This window comes from Esox lucius, chromosome 5 (assembly GCF_011004845.1).
Source record: "Esox lucius isolate fEsoLuc1 chromosome 5, fEsoLuc1.pri, whole genome shotgun sequence".
Taxonomy (NCBI): Eukaryota; Metazoa; Chordata; class Actinopteri; order Esociformes; family Esocidae; genus Esox; species Esox lucius.
The window spans coordinates 26,758,258-26,784,689 of record NC_047573.1 but is presented as its reverse complement, the minus strand read 5'-3'; the positions used below and the strand labels follow the sequence as shown (position 1 = coordinate 26,784,689).

The 26,432-nt window shown below is 41.7% G+C and overlaps 2 protein-coding genes across 3 annotated transcripts; both read left to right on the top strand.

Annotated features, from left to right (window-relative positions):
* Positions 1–883: 883 nt before the first annotated feature.
* Positions 884–26,432, top strand: LOC105006835 (integrin beta-3). Its single transcript, XM_029119615.2, has 15 exons — positions 884–1,131; positions 1,861–1,946; positions 5,342–5,546; positions 6,132–6,384; positions 7,462–7,624; positions 7,740–7,901; positions 8,120–8,215; positions 8,629–8,718; positions 8,845–8,979; positions 13,360–13,819; positions 18,818–19,040; positions 19,272–19,372; positions 19,692–19,811; positions 22,054–22,220; positions 24,880–26,432. The coding sequence occupies exons 1-15, from the start codon at positions 1,056–1,058 to the stop codon at positions 24,949–24,951; spliced, it is 2,409 nt and encodes an 802-aa protein (XP_028975448.1). The 5' UTR covers positions 884–1,055; the 3' UTR covers positions 24,952–26,432.
* On the top strand, positions 16,256–17,979 carry LOC117594541. 2 transcript variants are annotated; one of them, XM_034292519.1, is made up of 2 exons: positions 16,256–16,581; positions 16,846–17,979. In XM_034292519.1, exons 1-2 carry the CDS (start codon positions 16,264–16,266, stop codon positions 17,713–17,715), a joined length of 1,188 nt encoding a protein of 395 aa, XP_034148410.1. In that variant the 5' UTR covers positions 16,256–16,263; the 3' UTR covers positions 17,716–17,979. The 2 variants fall into 2 exon arrangements, with proteins under 2 accessions (XP_034148410.1, XP_034148411.1); XM_034292520.1 differs by having other exon boundaries at positions 16,256–17,340; positions 17,638–17,979.

The following is a 26,432-nucleotide window of genomic DNA, read 5'->3' as shown; positions in this document are numbered from 1 at the left end:
GTAATTTTAACCAAACAATAGGGAAAAAAAGACAATCACACATATTTGTGTATGGATTGACACAATATCAGGATCAAACATTTCGTCTCTTGCATCTTTCATGTAACCTTAGTTCATAAGATGCAGGCCTTCTGTACCTACAATTTCTAAACAAACAGCCAGAGGCAGGTCTTTCTCTCATAGAGCTCCACTACCGTGGAATGATCTGCCAACTGAGGTCCGATGTGCAGACTGTGCAAACTTTCAAGTGTCTACTAAAGGCTCGTCTCTATAGCACGGTCTATGATTAAGTGTAGTCTGGCCCAGGGATGTGAAGGTGACCAGAAAGGCTTGATACTGCCCACCCTTGCTGTAAACAAACATAATAATTAAAATAATAATTATTATAATAATTTTTATTACAGAGGAATGTAAAAGACCTGAGCGATGTCCCAGCATCCAGTTATCAGGGGGAGAGGAAGCGGAATACTAAATGCCAGAAAACCGGATGTTTCCAGTTTCTGCCAACCACACAGGGATGGAGATTAGCATGGAATCGCAGTAAAACGTTTGCATTGAAATAAATGTGTTTCTACAGCAAAATGCGGGTCTGTCTTGTTAAGCTATGCTCTGTCTAAAACATCCAGTCAATCAATGTTTCGTATATTTATTGTCATATTTTATACGATATTAAACATGCTGATATAAAACAGCACTATATAGTAGACAATATTTTAGTTAATATATATAAAACATTTCCACGACTTTTTAAAGCTATATTAAAACATTTTAAACATAAACGTCTGCCAAAATACGTGTGATGTTTTCTGATGACGAGGCAGTTTACATCTAGGTGGTAGGTCAAAAGGTTTTTGAGCTCATTTAACTCTGATCGACGTACAGTAATACGTCTCCAGGCTGAGGAAAAAAAGTGCTTTTGGATTTTGCTGTATTTGGAGTTGTGTTCCTCGCGGAGGAAACGAGGGCAGAAAGGGAGGGGGCATTAAAAGTTCTTGTCCAAACCAACAACATTGCCAAACGCCTTGCTTTCTAACCGGGTACCAGCACGCGCAAAGATGGGCACTCACATAACGCAAAATATTACACTTTGGATATGTTGTTTCGTTTTATTGGGAGTTACTGTGGTTATCGGTAAGTTTGACTATGGAATTTTAAGTACTGGTTCTATTGGAGTGCAATATATAATTCATAAATGTTGGTAGCTAAACACACTTCGTGTGTAGTTGCCAAGTTGTACAAAATAGTAATATCGTAACAAATAACTAAAATCTATACAGGCAGTAACATAACGTTGTCCTATACACCATTATATGTTAATGCAACTACGTTAATTGTAACTAGATAAATGGATTCATTGTTTTTAAATCTAATTATGTATAGCCTCTTCCCTGAGTGTTTGAGATTGATCTAGTTTCCATGGTTCTTATGACTCCTTACCACCTGATGAGTTGAAAAAATTGAATTAGGCTAAGCATTGTGGTACTTCAGACCAATAGGCATATTTAGATTAATTTGTGCGTGTGTGTGTTCCATTTAGGGCTTAAGAATTCCAAATATGTCGATTAATAACCAAATAGAGTAATTAATCACAATATTTTATACAAAAAGTAATAAGTGATTCTATAGGCAGCATGTTATGTACATACACCCACCAGTCTTGATCAGTAAGTCAATTTGTATAGCGTGCTTCATTCTATTCTCATTAACCTCTGCACATGGCTTGGCAACACCTATTTGGTTGAATCATGTATATGTGTGCGTGTGAACGCGCCTCTGCGTGTGGCTTCACCGGTCACGCGTCTTTAGAAGGGTCTTCCACGAGAAAGCCTTGAGACTGAGAATCCTTCACTGTTTTTCCAGGTTCAAACATCTGTACATCCCGAGGGGGCAGCACATGTAAGCAGTGTCTGACAGTTCATCCTAGCTGTGCCTGGTGCTTCCAGGAGGTGGGCTTCAAATCTCCTTAATATCGCCATCACTTCTATTTTTTTGACTGATCTCTGCTCTGTGTAACAGAGTGTAATGTTTTTGGCATTACACTTTATTTGGATAATCAAGATGACCATCTGTAGATGCTTTACAAATATTTAAACTCAGGCGTTAAATAGGAATGTGGGAAGTGTGGGAGGCGTACTTGTGTGAGTGTGTGTTGGGCGGGGGGGGGGGTGGTTCTAACCTATTGCCATGATCTCAGGATTATAGGTCAGAGTGGCAGCGAAAATAGCGCCAGTTGTATCTAAATTGTTCAATTCATAGCTAGAGTAAGTGCGGGAGCCACCCGTTTATACTGTGTTCTGTATTGTAATACTATCAACAAACGTTCAACTTTCATTGTGACTGATATTCAGCAGATATAATCACAGCAGATATAATCACAGCAGATATAATCACAGCAGATATAATCACAGACTCAAAATAAAAGGTTGCTGATTTAAAACAAGTGTTTTATTAAGGGTTAGTGAACGGGTTAGGAATAGGATGTTGAGGTTTAGGGTTAGTTTTAGTAGATAAGCTAATTGACATTGTTGATGGTCTGTAAAGCATCTACTAATTTGCTATTCAAATAAACGCCCCGGTTTCTCCTTTTCACCCTAAGCTGTTCATTTGTTGACACCATGTCTTCATCACTGGGATTCTAAGTCTGTTATGGGGCACCGCTGTCTAAGGGCAAAATCCCCAAACAACACGTACAGTGGATATAAAAAGTCTACACTCCACTTGTAATGTAAAAGAATGAGACGAAAGATAAATTATGTCAGAACTTTTTCCACTTTTAATGTGACCTATAATGTGAACAATTCCATTGAAAAACAAACTTAAATCTTCTAGGGGAAAAAAATGAAAAATAAAAACTTTTTAGGTTTCACTTACTTATTGCATAACTGTGCACACCCTCTTATAACTTGGGATGTGGCTGTGTTCAGAATTAACCAATCACATTCAAACTCATGTTAAATAGAAGTCATTACACACCTGCCATCATTTAAAGTGACTCTGATTAATCACAGATAAAGTTCACCTGTTCTAGTAGGATTTTCCTGACATTTTCTTAGTTGCATCACAGAGCAAAATCCATGGTCTGCAGAGAGCTTCCAAAGCATCAGATGGATCTCATTGTTGAAAGATATCAGTCAGGAGAAGGGTACAAAATAATTTACAAAGCATTAGATATACCATGGAACACTGTGAAGACAGTCATCATCAAGTGAAGAAAATATGGCACAACAGAGACATTACCAAGAACTAGACGTCACTCCAAAATGGATGAAAAGACGAGAAGAAAACTGGTCATGGAGGCTTCCAAGAGGCCTACAGCAACATTAAAGGAACTGCAGGAATTTCTGGCAAGTACTGGCTGTGTGCTATATGGGTCAACAATCTCCCGTATTCTTCATATGAATGGGCCATAGGGTAGGGTGGCAAGACGGAAGCCTTTTCTTTTTACGAAAAACATCAAGCCCGGCTGAAGTTTGCATAAACAAACATCAAGTCCCCCCAAAGCATGTGGGAAAATGTGTTATGGTCTGATGAGACCAAGGTTGAACTTTTTGGCCATAATTTGGCCATAAGTTATGTTTGGCGCAAAAACAACACTGCACATCACCCAAAGAACACCATACCCACAGTGAAGCATGGTGGTGGCAGCATCATGCTTTGGAGCTGATTTTCATCAGCTGGAACCGGGGCCTTAGTCAAATTTGGGGTAATTATGAACAGTTCCAAATACCAGGCAATTTTGGCACAAAACCTTCAGGTGTCCGTTAGAAAGCTGACGATGAAGTTCACCTTTAAGCACGACAACGACCCAAAGCACACATCCAAATCCACAAAAGCATGTCTTCACCAGAAAAAGATTAACGTTTTGGAGTGGCCCAGCCAGAGCCCAGACCTGAATCCAATTCAACATCTGTGGGGTGATCTGAAAAGGGCTTTGCACAGGAGATGTCCTCGCAATCTGATAGATTTGGAGCGCTTTTGCAATGAAGAGGGGGCAAATATTGCCATGTCAAGTTGTACCATCTGCCAATTGAGCTATTGTGTGTGAACCCTACCAACATAAAAACAGTCACCTTGCCAGGTAAGGAACACTACATACATTGCATTGCAAGCTTCTCTCATTGACTAAAATTCATAGAGCTGCAAAAGCTGGTTGATCTGTAACTCTAGCTAGCTAGCAAACGTCCACAAACCGCTAGCTAACAAAGTGTGACCTGTAATTCAGTGCAGCGAAAATTAAGACTGGTTACGGTTCTAAATGTGTCTTATTGTATTGAGCTGTAGAAGTAAAAACAAGTCTAACATATCCTTTGTTTGAACTAGTTACTGAAAGTCTGCCACCAACAACAGACTCCCTCAGATTTCCACGCATGAACTGCATTTATATCTGCATGATGTGTCCCTGCTGAGCACTGGATCAAACTATTGTTGAGGCAAAGGACAGTAGGACACAATCATTTTAAACTTAAAAATGCACTATTAATTGTCTATATCCAGCACAAGTGCTTAAATTGCATGTTATTAATATTTTTGAAATTATATGTATTTTTACAGAGATATTTTGGGACAAATTGTAGTTTTCCCAGGATGGCAAGTCTGTCCAAAACTGGCAAACGTAAATGACCATCAGGTCTCAGAGTTACTCGCCTTTTTGGTTGATAAAAAAGCATAGCTGTGCCCACAAACGGGTAATGTTTTTACACAATTATTCTGATTTGTGTATTATGTTTATTGTAGAAAAATATAACTGCTAGTGTTTGCTGCCTGTTGGTACGTAAGTAACCCTTCTTGTCCCGATTTGAATGCTCTCTACCTGGTTAATATTATAGTGTGGTCTTGAAACAATTACAATGAGGAAATAAAGTTAGAAACACTGTTTGAGCTAAATGTGAGTAAATAACAGCGCGGTTTTACCAACCATTGTTACATTACTTGTACCTAGACGTTCTAATGGTGCGTTCTAAACAATACGTTCTAATCACACTGGTGTGATCGTACGCTTCAGGGACAACTCTAGCCTGATCACACTGGTGTGATTGTACGCGTCAAATGGGTAAAAGTGGCCTCAGCAATATGATGTTGCCATTAGCAGTCCCACAGATGTTGCCACGTGCCAGAGGCTGGGGCAGTTACGGTGGTCCAGAGGTCTAAGCAAATGCCTTCACACTGCACCATTCCACTGCAGCACTGGTTTGATTCTGACCTACTGCTATCGAAGTACACTGTCTTTCCCACTGTTCTACTTACAATCTATCAATAAAGCATAAAATGCCCAAAATATATATTTAAAAAATATATTATAATAAACATCTCCCCTTTCTCTTAATTTGTTCTTGTTTTGAAGGACTTTGGGCAGGGGGTGGCTGGCGTGTCTCGTTGTGACCTGAAGAGTAATCTGCTGGATGCAGGCTGTGCTGTGAATGCCCTTGAGTTTCCTACCAGCAAACTTCAGGTGAAGGAAGACCGGCCCCTCAGTGACAAGGCAGCCAGGGACACGGCTGACGCCACCCAGATCCGACCTCAGAGACTCCATATAACCCTCAGACCAGGTGAGATTATTACACCCTCAGACCAGGTGAGATTATTACAGCCTCAGTTCAGGTGAGATTATTACACCCTCAATTCAGGTGAGATTATTACAACTTAGACTAGGAGAGATTATTTTACTCCGACCAGGTGTGATTATTACACCCTCGGAACAGGTGAGTTTATTACACCCTCAGACAAAGTGAGACTATTAAACCCTCAATTCAGGTGAGATTATTACACCCTCAATTCAAGTGAGATTATTACACCTTCAGACCAGGTGAGATAAATTTACTCCAACCAGGTGTGATTATTACACTCTCGGAACAGGTGAGATTATTACACCCTCAGACAAAGTCAGACTATTACACCCGTCAACCAGGTGATTTTTATTGCACTGAGACCAGGAGAGATTATCACACCCTCAAACCAGTTGAGATTTGTATGCCCTCAGATCAGGTGATATTATTCCACTTAAAATGAGTGTGGTTATTAACCCCACGTACCAAGTGAGGTCATTACACTGACAACACATGAGGTTATTACACTGAGACCAGGTGAGATTATTACATTCAGACCAGCTAATCCCAAACATCCACGCCCTGCAGACGACTCCAAGCGGTTTACAGTGAAGGTGCGTCAGGTGGAGGACTACCCAGTGGACCTGTACTACCTCATGGACCTGTCGTACTCCATGAACGACGATCTGTACCGCCTGCGGACCCTGGGGAAAGGCCTGGCCCAGGAAATGGGCCGCACCACCAGCAACCTGCGCATGGGCTTTGGAGCGTTCGTGGACAAGCCGCTTTCGCCCTACATGTACATCTCCCCCAAGGAGGCCCTGCTGAACCCCTGTTATGGGTAAGCTGGGGCTATCGAACTAGGGTTAGCTTGTTTGTGATTTTCCTGAAAGCTGGTCAAAGGGATAGGCGAGGATTTTGGCATTGATGCCCCTTTCCGAATTCCCTGCAGTCAAACTAACATGAATATATCCTTTTTATGTGTTTCTGACAGTTTTGATTAAAGTCTCATTCAATCGTTAGCTAAATTGCTAACTACCCATAGTCTATGAGAACTAGTATTTCTAAATCACATTTTGCAAATGCTAAAATGCTCCTTCATTCTAAGATGTACACAGATACATTAAAATAATAATCATGACTTCATCCTACTCTAGGAAATAAAATATAATTTTAATTAAAAACAATCCCAAACTATCCCTTTAAATACATAAAGATAGGACCTGTTTCCAGGACTGTTCTGTTCACCTGCATTGTTCATATTTGCACCTTTCTCTCAATAAAACCATTCAACGTTCAGTGTTTACATAACTTCTACTTTTGAACTTAAGAGATGTTACCTTAGAAAGTGTCAAGGTCAGGCTAATGTAATTGTAGTATGTGACTTCTGGGCTGCCTTGTAACGACTGGGTGGTTGTTACTGAGTCATTGTGATACTCTGTGGATACTGAGTCAGCATGTTGAAGTCAGACACAGCCAACCCTAAGAACTCCATGGGGGTTTAAAGAGAGATTACAGGGCGGGATAACTACACATCTCTGGCTTAACTGCTCTCGTCTTTCACTTGTTTGAGGTTTCTTTTTATAACGCTCTTTGTTATCTCGCACTCTCTTTTTATCTTTCCAAATTTTAAATAAATACATCCAAAGACTTCCCACTTTCTCTGTCCTAGTAGTCAATCTCCCCATATGTGTATAGTATATATATTTCATATCTATCTAAATGAAGCTGACTGAAAAATAACGTCTCTAATTCTCCATGTGGTACCAGGATGCTTCTGTTAGGACGGATGGGGGGGGGGAATGGGAGGGGCGGGAGGAATGGGAGGGGCCAGGTGGAATGGGAGGGGCCGGGTTGAAAGACGCATGGACGGACGGATGGACTCATTCACGGATTCATGAATCCATTTCATTGTCAGGATCAACACAACATGCCTTCCCCAGTTTGGCTACAAGCACGTGTTGTCCCTGACAGAGGAGGTGGGCCGCTTCACAGAGGAGGTGAAAAAACAGATTGTGTCCAGGAACAGGGACGCCCCCGAGGGGGGCTTTGACGCCATCATACAGGCTGCCGTGTGTAATGTGAGACCAGTGGAACACTGACACATGCACATACACACACGCACGCACGCGCAACCACACACGGTCTTTCACTTTATTGGTCTACTATTTTCTATTTTCTGATGGTCAACCTCAGGAGAAGATTGGCTGGCGTCAGGGTGCCTCTCACCTTCTGATCTTCACCACTGACGCCAAGACCCATGTGGCACTGGACGGGCGCCTGGCGGGCATCGTGCAGCCCAACGATGGGAAGTGCCATCTCAACTCGGAGAACATGTACAGCATGTCTACTGTTTTGGTAAGATGTGCGTGCGTGTGTGTGTATGTATGTGTCTGACCTGGGTTTAAATTACATTTCAAGTGGCCCAACATTGCCATGTCTTCCTTTGTTCTTTGTTTCTAGGCATTTATGTGTAAATGTACGTGTGTGTGTGTACCTACTGTACATATGCAACTGGGTGTTTATACATGTGTCTGTGTGTGAACCCCCCCCCACCCCCCCCTCATCTCTACCAGGACTACCCATCCCTGGCTCTGATCACTGAGAAGATGTCGGAGAACAACATCAACCTCATCTTTGCTGTCACCAGTTCTGTGGTGCCACTCTATCAGGTCGCTAACATCAAATCCCAATGCCCCAGGGGAGAGTTATGGGGACATTGCCCTGTGCAGATGTTAATGGTTGTGGACACTAACAGTCCAATTGATTTGACCATATGAGTAGGGGTATTATCCCAGGGCGTTATTGATTAAAAAAGAATTCTGGCCTTCATTACCCCCCGCAACTATTCTCCATGCCGTTGCTGTAAATCAGAATGGGTGCTAAATCAGCACACCTAGAACAGTGAACATTCAAATCCATCAAATCATCAAATTTAACAATAAACCAACCGGTCAGTCAACGAATCACATTGGATATTCGGTGTCCTTGGGTCAGTCTTCGCCTCCATGTATAGTTTTCACATTATGTCCACTTACAGTGCTGAATCTAAATGCTGTGAAAACAATATGGTTGTTTTTAACAGAACTACAGTGAACTGATTCCAGGGACCGCTGTGGGCACCCTGTCCAACGACTCGGGCAACGTGATCCAGCTCATACTGAACGCCTATGCGGTTAGTGGGTCTGTCTTTCTGCCTGTCTGTCTGTCCGTCCGTCTGTCTGTGTGCGTGTGTGTATGTGTGTCTGCGTAGTGACCTCCATGTGTTTCATAGCCCGCCTGTTTGTGTTTCTGCGGACAGAAAATCCGCTCAGTGATTGACATGGAGACACAAGGCGTTCCTGAGGAGCTCTCTCTCTCATTCAATGCCACCTGTCTCAATGGAGAGGTCATCCCGGGCATCAAGTCCTGCTCTGGACTGAAGATAGGAGACACGGTGAGCTTGGGGCTATTTTAATAGCCACCCTTCTTTCCCGGTTAGACGCGGAAAAGGGCAGACACGAGTCACACTCCACAAAACAAATGTCTGTGTTTCTTCACTTTTTTTCATCACGGTTAAACAGTTTTGTTTTTATTCTTTATTCTCCGTTTCCCAAGAGCTCATCTCAAAAAGCTTCTGCTTCACCACAGAGTTTGGCTCCTCCCGCTACTGTTTTCTGTCTTTTCCATTTTGTCTGTTTGTTTCTCTTTCTCTCGGTTCCCTTTAATCTGTTGTTTCTTGTCTCTTTTGTCTTTCCTTTCGATGGATGACATAGTGTTTCACAGCCTTTTCTCTCATTTTGACCTTATATGGTAATCTCGATTCTCTCACTTTATTGGCCATTTAAAGATGTTGGACACAACTTAAATATGAGTCCACATGTATGAGGGCTTTTGCTGTAGCTATTTGTACTAACCTGCTGTTTCCTAATTTTAGTGTGCAAATGTGTTCAGCTTGTGAAAAGCTGTGTGTAAAGTTATATTGTAGTTTTGGTAAGGAATCTCCATATCAACTGTCCAAGAGTCAGAATAACTTGTGAAAATAATTTATACATTTCAACGTTCAGTTTTTGTCAGCTGTCATTATTATAATGACTTTTCCCAAATCATGAAATTCCCACATATGTTTTGTACAGTCTGAGTGATGAGAATGTGTAACTCATTTGTGTGTGTATTTGTGTGTGAGTGGGTGGGTCTGCCACCAGCTTCCTGTATACTCTGAGTCACTCATACCAGTCACTTGATCCATGTCCGACTGTCCAGCCTCATACTGTCTCTCTCACAAACAAACAAACACACGCACACATCCGCACTCCCACTTGCTAGTTGAGGGGGTAAGTAAAACCAAAAATTATGAACTGTGCATACATTCCACCAATATACTCAGACACCTGCACCCAAGACACTCACATGCACTACCATTCAAAAGTTTGGGGTCACATAGAAATGTCTTTGTTTTTCGAAATACGTTTTTTTTGTCCATTAAAATAAAATATAATTGATCAGAAATACAGTGTAGACTAATGTTGTAAAATAAGTACTGTAGCTGGAACAGCTGTTTTTAATGGAATATCTACATAGGCGTACAAAGGCCCATTATCAGCAAGCATTAGTTCCAATGGCACGTTGTGTTTGCTAATCCAGGTTTATCATTTTAAAAGACTATTGATCATTAGAAAACCTTTTTCCAATTATGTTAGCATAGCTGAAAAAATATGTGCTGATTAAAGAAGCAATAAAACTGGCCTTCTTTAGACTAGTTGAGTATCTGGTGTGTCAGCAATTATGGGTTCGACTACAGGCTCAAAATGGCCAGAACCAAAGAACTTTCTTCTGGATCTCATCATTCTATTGTTGTTCTGAGAAATAAAGGCTATTCCATGCAAGAAATTGCCAAGAAACAGAAGATCTTGTACAACGCTGTGTACTACTCCCTTCACAGTACAGCACAAACTGTCTCTAACCAGAATAGAAAGAGGAGTGGGAGGGCCTGGTGCACATCTAAGTTATTTTTCTTTGTAAAGCACATTGAATTTCTTCTACAGTGGGGAGAACAAGTATTTGATACACTGCTGATTTTGCAGGTTTTCCTACTTACAAAGCATGTAGAGGTCTGTAATTATTATCATAGGTACAGTACAGGCCAATGGTTTGGACACACCTTCTTATTCAATGCGTTTCTTTTATTTTCATGACTATTTACATTGTAGATTCTCACTGAAGGCATCAAAACTATGAATGAACACGTGGAATTATGTACTTAACAAAAAGGTGTGAAATAACTGAAAACATGTCTTATATTCTAGTTTCTTCAAAGTAGCCACCCTTTGCTCTGATTACTGCTTTGCACACTCTTGGCATTCTCTTGATGAGCTTCAAGAGGTAGTCACCTGAAATGGTTTTCCAACAGTCTTGAAGGAGTTCCCAGATAACCTTAGCACTTGTTGGCCCTTTTGCCTTCCCTCTGCGGTCCAGCTCACCCCAAACCATCTCGATTGGGTTCAGGTCCAGTGACTGTGGAGGCCAGGTCATCTGGCGCAGCACTCCATCACTCTCCTTCTTGGTCAAATAGCCCTTACACAGCCTGGAGGTGTGTTTGGGGTCATTGTCCTGTTGAAATATAAATGATGGCATGTCGCTGCAGGATGCTGTGGTAGCCATGCTGGTTCAGTATGTCTTCAATTTTGAATAAATCCCCAACAGTGTCACCAGCAAAGCACCATCACACCTCCTCCTCCATGTTTCACGGTGGGAACCAGGCATGTAGAATCCATCCGTTCACCTTTTCTGCGTCGCTCAAAGACACATCAGTTGGAACCAAAGATCTCAAATCTGGACTCATCAGACCAAAGCACAGATTTCCACTGGTCTAATGTCCATTCCTTGTGTTTCTTGGCCCAAACAAATCTCTTCTGCTTGTTGCCTCTCCTTAGCAGTGGTTTCCTAGCAGCTACTTGACCATGAAGGCCTGATTTGCGCAGTCTCCTCTTAACAGTTGTTCTAGAGATGTGTCTGCTGCTAGAACTCTGTGTGGCATTCAGCTGGTCTCTAATCTGAGCTGCTGTTAACCTGTGATTTCTGAGGCTGGTGACTCGGATGAACTTATCCTCAGCAGCAGAGGTGACACTTGGTCTTCCTTTCCTGGGGTGGTCCTCATGTGAGCCACTTTTGTTGTAGCGCTTGATGGTTTTTGCGACTGCACTTGGGGACACATTCAAAGTTTTCGCAATTTTCCAGACTGACTGACCTTCATTTGTTAAAGTAATGATGGCAACTCGTTTCTCTTTACTTAGCTGATTGGTTCTTGCCATAATATGAATTCTAAAAGTTGTCCAATAGGGCTGTCGGCTGTGTATCAACCTGACTTCTGCACAACACAACTGATGGTCCCAGCCCCATTAATAAGGGAAAAAATTCCACTAATTAACCCTGACAAAGCACACCTGTAAAGTGAAAACCATTTCAGGTGACTACCTCATGAAGCTCATTGAGAGAACACCAAGGGTTTGCAGCGCTATCAAAAAAGCAAAGGGTGGCTACTTTGAGGAATCTAAAATATAAGATATGTTTTCAGTTATTTCACACTTTTTTGTTAAATACATAATTCCATTCGTGTTCATTCATAGTTCTGATGCCTTCAGTGAGAATCTACAATGTAAATAGTCATGAAAATAAAGAAAACGCATTGAATGAGAAGGTGTGTCCAAACTTTTGGCCTGTACTGTACACTTCAACTGTGAGAGACGGAATCACAGTTTTATAATTAATTTGCATTTTATCAGAAATGCAGAACTTAATATCCACCGGAAATAGTTGCAATGTAATTGTTAATGCATACTTTGTTCTGTCAGAGAATCAAACACTGGTCGCCCACATGATAGTCTGCGTCTCTAACTACTACGCTATTTTAAAACGGGTAGTCACTCACCCAGTCAGGCACTCGATAAGAGACATTCACTCTTCTTGGCCGACTCCACTTCTTGGTTCGGCAAAAAGAACAAAAGATGTGTTATGGACAGACAAATCTATGTTTAAGGTGTTCGCAACACAAAGAAAAACATTCATCTGACGCAGACCAAATCAAAAGATGCTGAAAGAGTGCTTGACGCCATCTGTCAAGCATGGTGGAGGCAATGTGATGGTCTGGTGGTGGTAAAGTGGGAGATTTGTGAAAGGGATGAAAGAGATCTTGAAGAAGGAAGTCTATCACACCATTTTGAAACGCCAAGCCATACCCTGTGGACGGTGCTTGATTGGAGCGAATTTCCTCCTACAACTATACAATGACCCAAAGCACAGATCCAAACTGTGCCAGAACTAGGGAAGAAGCAGTCCGCTAGTAATCTGTCTCTACTAGAGTGGCCAGCACACTCAACTGATCTCAACCCTATTGAGTTGTTGTGGGAGCAGCATGACCATATGGTACATAAGAAGAGCCCATCAAGCCAATCCATTTTGTGGGAGGTGCTTCAGGAAGCATAAGGTGAAATATTTTCTAATTACCTCAAATAATTGACAACTAGAATGCCAAAGGTCTGCAAGGCTGTTCTGAAGATTCTTTGACAAAAGCAAAGTTTGAAGGGCACAATTATTATAAAAATTTATAAAAATCAATATTTCAATGACTATATTTCCTACTCGTTTTGCTATATTTCCTATTGAAACTCATATCATGTATGTTTTCATGGAAAATCATTACATGTCTAAGTGACCCCAGACGTTTTAATTGGTACTGAATGTCTTAACTTCTCCAACCCTTTTTTTAGAACCACACATGACTTCAGTCTCCTCCCCCTCTCCCCCGTCATACCCACCATCAATCTCCTCCTCACTCCAGGTCTCCTTCAGCGTGGAGGCGCGGGCTCGCGGCTGCCCCAAGGAGAAGCGCAAGACATTCGTCATCAAGCCCGTGGGCTTCAAGGACTCCCTGACGGTCACGGTCACCTTCGAGTGCGAGTGCAAGTGCCAGGCCGCCGCCCAGCCCAACAGCCCTGTGTGCAACCATGGCAATGGCACCTACGAGTGTGGCATCTGCCTGTGCCACCCGGGACGACTGGGGCCGCGCTGCGAGTGTGCCGAGGGCGACTATGGCGCCACGGAGCGGGACCACTGCACCGCCCCCTCGGCCAGGGGCCCCAGGGGCGCATGGGGCGCCGAGGCGGCGGTGTGCAGCGGGAGGGGCGACTGCGTGTGTGGCCAGTGTGTCTGCCACAGCAGCGACTTCGGCAAGGTGTGGGGCAAGCTGTGCGAGTGCGACGACTTCAACTGCCTGCGCTACAAGGGCGAGCTGTGCGCAGGTGAGGGGGGGGAGTGGGTGAGCTGTGCGCGGGTGAGGGGGGGGAGTGGGCGAGCTGTGCGCGGGTGAGGGGGAGGAGTGGGCGAGCTGTGCACGGGCGAGGGGGGGGAGTGAGTGGGCGAGCGGTTCGAAGTGCCCCCCGGGGACTTAGACTGGGTTACATTTCCCAGTCGGCTGGGAATTCATCTCCAACAACGTCTGTCTCCGTACTGTGCTGTATTCGCCCCATGATATTTCCCCACAATCTGACCTGTAACTGGGAAGGAATTACCTTTAGAGAACTAACTTAAGGTACACTTAGACATTCACCAAACATCCCGCACGGCTCGCCCCACGCTTGCTTATAAGACATCTTTGAACTTCCTGCCAGGCCAGCCCAAGTTGTCTTCCACCTCTGTGCCTCAGCGGCTACCTCATGTGGGAGGAATTACCAACAATAACAGCAGGCTAGGCGTTTTCTTGGTCTCTCATTCTCGCTCTCTTTCTCTCTCTCGCTCCAGCCTGCCATGGGCGAGCGCAATTCACAGCAAACAAATGGCTGTGTGGGCTAAGCCATGCGTTCCACTGCTGTGTGCTGGGCTGAGGTGCTGTTGAACAAATGTGTGCCAAGCTGCAACTTGACAGATGACGCGGAGGAGGAAGTCGTTGTTATCAAAGGGTTGTGTTTTGAGTTTGCGCAATAGGGCAAACTCAGGGCCGTTCATACATGGTACAGTACACCGGTTAGCACATTATCTTACGTTCACGTCTGTCGAGGGGTTTATAAACAGGTTATTTCATCATTTAGAAATCCATGATAATGTATTTTATAAACGCTTGAGAGTGCAATGATTTGTCAGTGCTTCCCAAATAGTGAGCTTCATCCAGTTATTAACCATTTAGAAGTACACTTAATGCGCGGTAGAGGAGCCCTTATGTATCATCATGTAAACTTATCATCAGTGGTTGAACAGCTGATCCTTTATTACTTTCTCATTTTTGCGTGTGACGTGTTGGTACTATGCCCTAAGTTGGTTTTCGTGATGTGTCTGTATTCCATTCCAATCCCTGTTATGAACATTCATAATTTATTTATAATGGATTTATAAGTGATTAAATAACCCTTAATAATGGATTTATAACCCATAAATACACCCTTTACAGACATGACCGTATTATAACATGTTTCTGTTCATTGCGTGATAACTTGAAGACACCCACCACTGAGCTATCCCGACACTATTTGAATAAAATTCCACCCAAGACATTACATTTTCAGCTGCTAAGGGTTGACAAAAAGCTGTCTGTCAAACAGTTTTATTTTAGGCTTCTATAACATAGCTACTGAAGCTTGTAGGCAGCAAACTTTGTCTGTCCTGAACAAATACTAATGCATACTTTGTTCTGTCCATGGTGAGGATCAAACACCGGTCGCCCACCTGGCACTCTGTGTCTTTAACCACTATGATATTTAAACAGGGGTAGTCAGTCAGTCAGTCACTCACTCAGTAAGAGACATTCGCTCTTCTCATGCGATCTGGCAATACACATTGTAATGATAACTTTCATAATAAAACCCAGCCCTGAACCACTTACACTTATAAATAAAGAGTAGTTATAAATAAATACACATAAATAACATGTACGTTATCTCAAAGGAAACCGCTACAGATCATCTCTCATCTCATCTACATCTGCTTATCTGGTATCGGGTCGCGGGGACAGCAGCTCCAGCAGGGGACCCCAAACGTCCCTTTTTTGTTTTCACAAAATGAAATCTAAATGCAACAACTAAAATTGGTCAGGAGGCCTTAAAGCCGGGTACTTAGCCTGGCTGACGTGACCCACATGGCTTTGCAAGCTGGTATCAGCCAGACAGTGGTCAGTTAATAGCTAGTATGTGGTCAATTGGCTCTTGGGGTTTGGTGATTCATAGAAATGTCATAGTTGTCCATGACACAGTCTACAACCCTACTTGGCGTTTTTCTTTAAAGCTTAAAGTTATTTAATTATTTTGAGGCAAGTATGACTGAGTACATGGTATACATACAGACTAAGGTGAATGAGTACATGGTATACATACAGACTAGAGTGACTGAGTACATGGTATACATACAGACTAGAGTGACTGAGTACATGGTATACATGCAGACTAGAGTGACTGAGTACATGGTATACATACAGACTAGAGTGACTGAGTACATGGTATACATACAGACTAAGGTGAATGAGTACATGGTATACATACAGACTAAAGTGACTGAGTACATGGTATACATACAGACTAAAGTGACTGAGTACATGGTATACATACAGACTAAGGTGACTGAGTACATGGTATACATGCAGACTAGAGTGACTGAGTACATGGTATACATACAGACTAGAGTGACTGAGTACATGGTATACATACAGACTAAGGTGAATGATTACATGGTATACATACAGACTAAAGTGACTGAGTACATGGTATACATACAGACTAAAGTGACTGAGTACATGGTATACATACAGACTAGAGTGACTGAGTACATGGTATACATACAGACTAAGGTGAATGAGTACATGGTATACATACAGACTAGAGTGACTGAGTACATGGTATACATACAGACTAGAGTGACTGAGTACATGGTATACATGCAGACTAGAGTGACTGAGTACATGGTATATATACAGACTAGAGTGACTGAGTACATGGTATACACACAGACTAAGGTGAATGAGTACATGGTATACATACAGACTAAAGTGACTGAGTACATGGTATACATACAGACTAAAGTGACTGAGTACATGGTATACATACAGACTAAGGTGACTGAGTACATGGTATACATGCAGACTAGAGTGACTGAGTACATGATATACATACAGACTAGAGTGACTGAGTACATGGTATACATACAGACTAAGGTGAATGAGTACATGGTATACATACAGACTAAAGTGACTGAGTACATGGTATACATACAGACTAGAGTGTCTGAGTACATGGTATACATACAGACTAAGGTGACTGAGTACATGGTATACATACAGACTAAGGTGACTGAGTACATGGTATACATACAGACTAGAGTGACTGAGTACATGGTATACATACAGACTAAGGTGAATGAGTACATGGTATACATACAGACTAGAGTGACTGAGTACATGGTATACATACAGACTAGAGTGACTGAGTACATGGTATACATGCAGACTAGAGTGACTGAGTACATGGTATACATACAGACTAGAGTGACTGAGTACATGGTATACATACAGACTAAGGTGAATGAGTACATGGTATACATACAGACTAAAGTGACTGAGTACATGGTATACATACAGACTAAAGTGACTGAGTACATGGTATACATACAGACTAAGGTGACTGAGTACATGGTATACATGCAGACTAGAGTGACTGAGTACATGATATACATACAGACTAGAGTGACTGAGTACATGGTATACATACAGACTAAGGTGAATGAGTACATGGTATACATACAGACTAAAGTGACTGAGTACATGGTATACATACAGACTAAAGTGACTGAGTACATGGTATACATACAGACTAGAGTGACTGAGTACATGGTATACATACAGACTAAGGTGAATGAGTACATGGTATACATACAGACTAGAGTGACTGAGTACATGGTATACACACAGACTAGAGTGACTGAGTACATGGTATACATACAGACTAAAGTGACTGAGTACATGGTATACATACAGACTAGAGTGACTGAGTACATGGTAGACATACAGACTAGAGTGTCTGAGTACATGGTATACATACAGACTAAGGTGACTGAGTACATGGTATACATACAGACTAAGGTGACTGAGTACATGGTATACATACAGACTAGAGTGACTGAGTACATGGTATACATACTGACTAAGGTGACTGAGTAAATGGTTTACATACAGACTAGAGTGACTGAGTACATTTGAAATGTATACAAAAAATTCAAATCGCTAAGTTGCTAGCTTGCATCCCCTATGTTCCCCCTTAACCAAAGTCAGCTCTGTAAAACATGAACCACGGCACAACCTGTTCAGATATTTACCCTCTCATTCTCACATCCTTGCAGAATTAGCTATTTTTTCCAGAAGTGCAATTATTATCGTGAAAATACCTCTCAGCTTCGTCATTGGCTCATGTTGTCATCAGCTAAAAATAACCCTGGTCTGGTTAAAGGGGCCTGAGGGATGGAGCTAGCAGTGCAGTGTGGGTGCGTGCATGTGTGTGTTTGTGAATGCGTGTGTGTGCATGTGTGAGTGTGTGTGTGTGTGTGTGTGTGTGTGTGAATGCGTGTGTACTCTCTCCAGTTTTGGATAGAAGCGTTTAGAGAATGCTGTAATAACCAGAAAGTGGCAGCTGGGCGGTCCTATGGTTCTTAATGTCTGGTCATGATTGGTCACTGTGTTATCAAGGCTGTTTACTTGCTGACTCCCATTGTTTTTCCTGAAGTTGTTCTGGAGTCTGGTTTGTGGCGATAAACCAACGACAACAGGGGATTGTCCTGCAGCATCACTCCTACTGGTTCCCAACACACACACACACACAACACACACACACACAGGGACTGAAAAAGCTCCCAGACATTGCTGACACACCATAACTCATGTTCTAGTAAATAACAATGGAATTAGTCCCTGCTCCTCGACTATTACAGAAACAGGCCACTTGCTGCTTCCCAGTGGTTGAAATTCCGGGGATTCCTCAGCACCCCAATCCAACTTTAGTAGAAATCCAATCGGATTAGGGCGGATTAGCGTTGTTTGATAGGACCCAAACTTGCTTTCTAGGGTTCGATGCATATAAGAATGCTCATGGACATCCTGATGTTTTCCAAATGGCAGTCTCCCCTCGTCCCCGTCACCTACGCTTCTGCACCCCTCCACGCCACTTCTCCCTTCTCCCACTCTGTCAGCCTCCCTAATCCTCTCCATCCTTCTCTCCGTCTCTCTCCCCCCTCTCCCCCCTCTCCCCGTGTCCCTCCGTCATTCGTAGGCCATGGCGTGTGTGACTGCGGGTTCTGCCAGTGCGACTCGGACTGGAGGGGGGACAACTGCAACTGCTCCCGGCGTACGGACACCTGCATGTCCAGCCTGGGTCTGCTGTGCAGCGGCCGCGGCCAGTGTGTGTGCGGGGCCTGCGAGTGCACCCAGCCTGGGGCCTACGGGGCCAACTGCGACAAGTGCCCCACCTGCCCCGACGCCTGCACTATGAAGAAGTGAGTGGCATGTCCAACACACACACACACACACACAGACAGACGGACAAGTGTACACACATGGAATAACACAGCAGGGACAGAGAACTGTACAGTTCCTCCCAGTCTAAACCGATTCACAGACAGTTGAGTCATTCAACATGTAATTACCCCGTGGTAAGAAAAGTGTGACCGGTGAATGCTGACTGCTCTGTTTGGTGTGTGTGTGTGTGTGTGTGTTGACTCGTACAGAGAGTGTGTGGAATGTAAACATTTCAAGAGAGGGAAGCTGTTTGAGGAAAACTCCTGCACCCGCATCTGCAGAGACGAGATTCAGCTTGTGAACGACCTCGGTAAGTCACCCATTTCTAATCTAAACGGATGTATATAATACATATATAGTACGTTTAGCTACATTTGTCACAACGTATTTTAAACAGAAACTCTAAGGTTGAAGAGCTTAGAGTAAAGATATCCATCTAATTTAGAGGGTTCCAAACATATGAACAACAAAAGCCTACCTTTATGTAAATACCACCACACATTTTGACTTCAAACCCTGTCTGTAATACTTTTGTACTCAGCTGTACATCACAGAGCGATCTTGAGATTGCTGTTAGCATGTCCCTAGTTATCCACTGTCATGGTGGCTATTTTCTCTCTGGCTCCCAGAGTTCCATGATAAGAATGCTGTGAACTGCACCTATAAAGACGAGGACGACTGTGTGGAACGCTTCCAATATTACGAAGATGCCAGTGGCAAGTCCATCTTGTTCGTGGTCAAAGAGCCTGGTAAGAAACATACACACAAACACAGTTATACCCATAATATAGGCCTTGAGTGGTTTACGATTTGTGAACCAAAAACCAAATTGCTGTTACATTTTGTCTACTACATTTATAAGTGACCACAAAGGAACCCCCATTACGAACAAACACATCCACTCCGACTGTTATTGGAAGTTTGTGTCCAATCGGTGGTCCCGTTTGATCCTCCCCAATCCCTCCCCGACCCACTCCCATCAACCCCATCCATTCGCTTGTTAGGCGGCCATGTTGAAAGAGTCGGCGGTTGCATGAAGCTATTAACAGCCAGAGCCCGCAGAGAAAGTCTGTCCCGGAGCCTGTTTTTAATGGACCCACGTGTGGAATTCAGGCACGACTTAGGTAGCAGCAGAGCAGGAGCCAAACATCCCCTTGAACACATAGCGTCGGCCTTACCTTGTAAAAAGACGCTCATAAACTAACATCCCAGCTCCCGAGGAACTCGCTGACGCTACACAATTCTCTTGGGGGCGGGTTGGGTGTCGAAGGGATTAAGGACAGGGAGTGGAAACATTTAAAATACAATACAGAAAGATACTTTCGAACTGGTCTCTAAAAATCCTTTTATGTTGTGGTAGATTTCAATGATGTGTAGGCCTTAACAGAAGATGGAAATTGTAATTCCTGAAATCCTATTCACACAAACAGAAGTGAAAGTTGTCAAGACAGCGTTAACAGATCTTAGACCAGGCTGCATTAAACCAACTTGGTGTATAAAAATGTATTCTGCGGCTCCCAGGTGGCTCAGCAGACTTTGATATTGCCAAGCTGCCTTTCCCAGTCTGTTTTATGCTGCCTCACGTCTGTCTGAGAGCTCCTTTGGGGGGTGAATATTGGCCAATCATCCTCTGGGCTGGGGGGCGGCCTCATCAGCAGAGATTCCGCCCTAATGACTTGCTCAGGTGGTTCAGGTGCCTGCAAGTTGAGGACATTAGTTGTGTGAACGTGACCTTGTGTAATGATCTGAATTACTCCCTGGTTAAATGTTTAGTGTAAAAAAAAACACACCAGGATGTCTAGGAGAAAGGCAGCAATCTTCAACTTTCCCCGGACTTGTTGGCAGATGCTGCAAGACAGGGTTGTAGGTACAGTTGGACTTTACAGAATTAGAAAGCCTTGAAACAATCATGAAGTGTTAGAATTAAAAATATATTGTTCTATGGAGTCATGGACAATATCATCAATTCAAAGCATTTAAATACTTAAACCTCTTTATGAACTATAGTTTTGTGGCAAATATGGGGAACATATGCTGTGGCTGTGAGGGTGATTTTCTATTAATGTTTCTTAATCTTTCAGCAACAGCATCCCAAATTGCAGGCAGCACTGGACTGTTCTCACCCTGTGTTGTCTGTTGAAATGGTGGATAACACAGATGCAGTTTTCACAGGGGTTCTCATCCACTGATCCCTCTCCATTTATCAGGAATACAGAGATATGTCAACGCTGAAAACCTTATGTTTTCTAGCTTTAAAGTACCAGATTGGGCTTTAAAAGATGGTTTATCGGTTCCACAAGGCAGTCCAAAACAGGGAACTTAACTGTACTTAACAGTATTTCCAATATTCACAATTACATTCTGTAATCACATTCTGTGGAATGACAGATAGAGCCAGGAGGTCAGACTGGGCATTGGAGAGGTAGAGCCGCAGAGAATTGAGTTAGATTGAGGAAAGTATAGAAGACAAGAACAATGCTTACATGTGAGTCGCAACAAAAGAGCTGTTTTGATGTAAAAGTCCACCCCTGCCAGCGTGATAATAGCATGTAGATTGGCCCGAACCAGAGACAAATCTGAGGGTGCATTGGTCACTTATAGTTACTTATTTTAGTCATTATCAGCTGCACTGGAGTGACTTTCAGTTAGTTCCTTATTTCTAACTCACATTTCCTATGCCTTTTTTTGTCTTTTAATATCGTACTATTATTTTAGTATGTCAACTTTTTCCGATCAGCTTCACCATCAAAAACTATATTTCTAAGCACCGCTGCTTACGTATACTGCAATTGAGTTATTGGAGAAATGTTTTGTTCATTATGGTTTTGTTTCATTAACTGACCTTTGTGTATTTCTGTATTAAGTTAAACTAAAGTTTGTTTGCATTTTATTATTGTAGACTGGGCTCTCTCACAAAATGGATCTTAATGGGATTTCACCTGAACAAAGGATAAATAAATAACAAATCCATTGGTTGTCCTTTTCCCTCAGACTGCCCTAAGGGGCCAGACATCCTGGTGGTGCTGCTTTCCGTAGCGGGGGCCATCTTGTTTTTGGGTTTGGCCAGCCTGCTCATTTGGAAACTGCTGGTAACCATCCATGATCGTCGTGAGTTTGCCAAGTTTGAGGAGGAGCGTGCCCGCGCCAAGTGGGATACGGTAGGAGGACACATACATTCTTTGGTAGACACACACGCGCGTACACACTCTTACCATTGTTGCCAATCTATAACCAAGACATACCCCAGGGTTGGTGCTAGTCATGAGAGCTACATCCGATTAGTCAGAGGCTTTCATTTTGTATTTGAATTTGTCATAGTGTGAGACTGTTTTCTTAAAGGGCATAGTTCTCATTGAGACAAAAAATTTGACTTAGGTCCAACTCAAGTCTGAGGCAGAGTCCCTGGTCCTGTAGATTATTGTAGCTTGTCAGCGAAGTGAGGAAAGAGAAATCTCGCCTTATACATTCGGAAGGGGAGGGAATTCTTATTTTATTTAATCAAATTTTGTGGATTTGGGGATTATAAAATATCCATATAGCCTGTATATCTTCCAATATCAGAAGGATCGCTTTCTCATTCCTGTTCTTAATATCTTTTTCAGTTTTAAGGATAATTATTAAAACAAAACAAAAATTGTGTATATAAATTATGATGACTAAGTTAAAATGTAATTGCAGATAATTACTAAGTCAATGTTACACTTCTGTAGAAATAGTTATTTAAGACCAAATGTCAATGAATTACTACATGGTGAATGAAAGTGATATACACTAAGCCCACTGTATGTTGTAGCAACATGTTAGTACAAATTAAACATTGATTAATAAGAAATTAGTCTCCCATCACATTCCGATTCAGTTTCATAAATAACTTGCAACATGCCTTAGCTTGTTCTCTGTAGACCTGAATATTAAATGAGCGTTCATTTTATCAGGTTGTTCTATAAATCTCATTTTAAATGTTTCTTACAATTTCACCCTAACTACACGGATTGCTACTCATGGTGGCAATATTTATAAAGATTTATAATTCTAAATTGAACAGATTCACAATTTCACTTCAAATGTTTTTTGCCTTATATGGGGCTTTTATAGCATATAGGCTAGAACAGATAAGGAATAGTGTTTTTCTTTTTTGATAAGAAGTTTTATTCAGGCATTAAGTGCTACAATAAAAACCTGTTATATGCATTTACAGCTGATAATGTTTTCAATGAAGTGTCTAGTGTACCATGTTGGCAGTGGCACACCCACACAAGCATGCAGTGCTTGTTTTATTCAGCTTTTTTTTCTGAAGATTATTATTATTACTAAGTACCATATTGGTATGTAAATGTAGGTGGCATGTACCTGTCACATGTAGCAAAAAATCCATAGAGATCTGTAGAACTTTCTGTCAGAACCAAGTAAGAGACTAGTTAATAACTGTCATTACTGTAGCACTCCTATCAGTGAACCAGTCACACACCTCTTTTTCTACATATGTGTGTATACATATATATACAGCTGGAATAAATGAAGAGACCACTGCACCTTTTTCTTTTGCTTTCCAAAAAATTTGAAAAGGAATGTTTTGAGTGAGTTTCTTAATTTTAACCCTTCTGTTTCTCACTCAAAACATTCCTTTTCAACTTTTTTGGAAAGGAATGAAAAAGGTGCAGTGGTCAGTGTGTGTGTATGTATATACAGTTGGGAGAACAAGTATTTGATACACTGCCGATTTTGCAGGTTTTCCTACTTACAAAGCATGTAGAGGTCTTTAATTTTTATCATAAGTATACTTCAACTGTGAGAGACGGAATCTAAAATTCAGAAAATAACATTGTATGATTTCTAAATAATAAAATTGCATTTTATTGCATGACATAAGTAATTGATCACCTACCAACCAGTAAGAATTCCGGCTCTCACAGACCTGTTAGTTTTTCTTTAAGAAGCCCTCCTGTTCTCCACTCATTACCTGTATTAACTGCACCTGTTTGAACTCGTTACCTGTATAAAAGACGCCTGTCCACACATTCAATCAAACAGGGATACAATTTTAGACCTACACAAGGCTGGGATGGGCTACAGGACAATAGGCAAGCAGCTTGGTGAGAAGGCAACAACTGTTGGTGCAATTATTAGAAAATGGAAGAGGTTCAAGACGACTGTATATATATAGTTTTTACAGTTCGGCAAACCTAGTCTGGTCTGTACACACTCTTTAAAATCAGGCCTAGCCCGGCCTGCATTTAAGAAGGAAAAAGAAAATACTTTACTTAACTCATTTTGTTGAAGCTTCTATTGTGTGGTTGGAAGTCGAGGGTGGGGTCTTTTCTCATTATGCTTTTTATGTATCTTTGCTGCATTATGCCTCCCAATGCAGAACAAAAGACAGGCTCCACTCCCCAGGGGAGGCTTGGTTGGAACTGATATTAGCTAATGCTAATTAACCTTTACTGGTTGCGGTAGGGGCTACCTCACACACACACTTCCCCGGAGACATCCCTTTCCACATCTGGAGACCCTAATCCTGTGCATGGGGTGCCAGAACTCCCATAATCCACCTTACTTAATGGTTCTCCATTTTTTGTAACTCAGTCGCCAGGTGGCGTTTGTGCTGGGTGTGTTGACTCGAGTAGCAGTATTTTCTACAGCCTGACTGAATCGAATCACACATTCAATTCACAACCCACATTTGAGTCAATTGGGGAATCGATGGATATTAAATTGAAAAACATACAAATTAGTTCTTTAAATTAATTTCAGTTCATCAGCGGAATTTACGTGAGCTAAAATGAAGTTCATAATGAAACTCTCTGTTTTGAGTTGTAGATGAACAACCCCTTATACAAAGGAGCCACCTCGACGTTCACAAACATCACATACAGAGGCAACAAGGAGTAATACTAACCAGAATAACTGAAATGCCTGCTTCATTCGAAGGACCACTGAATTGACTGCATCCTTTGGACTCGTTCGATGTCTACCAGAATTTTATGATTTCATGTGCGGGCTCTACTGTTCTGAGAAGATGTACTATTTTTTTTAGTGGTTTGTTGTAAATATGTATTTAAATGATTCCAATTAAGTTTTATGGAGGCTTTTCGTCATACAAAAAACACCAGTGAGTTATATATTGGCCCATCGTTTCCTTTTGTGGGGGAATCTAACTTAAGTCGTCTGTTAATTTTGAATGAACATTGAGATAAATGTACCACAGTGGGTGTGACTCCAGTAAAGCACATTTCTTTCTGTGGTGAGAGAGGAAAGGCAAAGGGCAGATAAGGATACTACTGGTGTGGTCATATATTGCATTCTCATCAGACTTTTGTATATTTTCTCTTTTCCTGTTTCTTGAGCTGTGTGGCTTAGCGATCTGTCACGTCGCTCAAACAAGAGAAACGCCTGTGGTTTATCTCACATTCATGCTATAAATGTAAGGCATTTCCTTTGGCAGTTGGCATTCAGTTGACAGTTGACTGGTTATGTATAGCTCAGATGTTGTATATCATATTAATAATTGGCCAAATTACGAAATATATTTTGAAACAAATGTCTACCAAATATAATTCAAATACATTTGAAAATGCATAGTTAACATAAAATGCATCACTAAAAAACAGTATATGCTAAAAATATATTCAGTTTGTAAATATTTCTATTACTATTTGGAATATGCAAAGTCAACATGTTAAATACATCCCCCAAAAAAATGTAGATCAGCAGTTTCTACTTTAAGGTCCGGTTTAATGGACACAGATTAAACCTAGTCTAGGACTCATAAATGAAGCTCAACATTTAGACTCATAAATGAAGCTCAACATTTAGATTAAGCCTAGTCTAGGACTCATAAATGAAGCTCAACATTTAGATTAAGCCTAGTCTAGCACTCATAAATGAAGCTCAACATTTAGTTTTTTTCTGTGTGTAGTCTTTGTATGAACCTGTACTGCCTTATATTGTTCCCAATTATTGCAAGGACACCACAGATCATTTTGCAATCACATTTCTTTATTGGAAGAAGTATCACGGTCAGTTTCTTGTAGAAGAAATGAGATGTGTAATATATTTGCTCACTGTATATATTACTGTACCTTCATTATTGGTCAATTAATCTGTAATTCCTTTTTTAATGGGGTAACATCAACTGGATGTGGTGTCCTTGATAGTTTTTCTTTTAATCACTCAAATCAACCTTATTACAATAAAAGGAAGCAGAGTACCTTTGTTTTGTTTGTTTTTTTGCGAAGTGTTGACTGAGTCTACTGTGACATCCTTACACATGAAATTCACTGGGTCTGTGTCGTAAACGTTTCTGTCATCTTTTAAAAGAATGTTGATCCACTTTCAAAGGGGAAAGGTTTAAATAAAGGGCTTTAATAGAT

Excerpts from the sequence above, each read along its gene's own strand:
- LOC105006835 (XM_029119615.2), top strand. The coding sequence starts at position 1,056 with ATGGGCACTCACATAACGCAAAATATTACACTTTGGATATGTTGTTTC. Across the intron at positions 7,625-7,739 it reads TACAGGCTGCCGTGTGTAAT|GAGAAGATTGGCTGGCGTCA; the intron begins GTGAGACCAGTG and ends GGTCAACCTCAG. Across the intron at positions 8,980-13,359 it reads GACTGAAGATAGGAGACACG|GTCTCCTTCAGCGTGGAGGC; the intron begins GTGAGCTTGGGG and ends TCCTCACTCCAG.
- LOC117594541 (XM_034292519.1), top strand. The coding sequence starts at position 16,264 with ATGGTATACATACAGACTAAAGTGACTGAGTACATGGTATACATACAG. Across the intron at positions 16,582-16,845 it reads TGGTATACATACAGACTAAA|GTGACTGAGTACATGGTATA; the intron begins GTGACTGAGTAC and ends ATACAGACTAAG.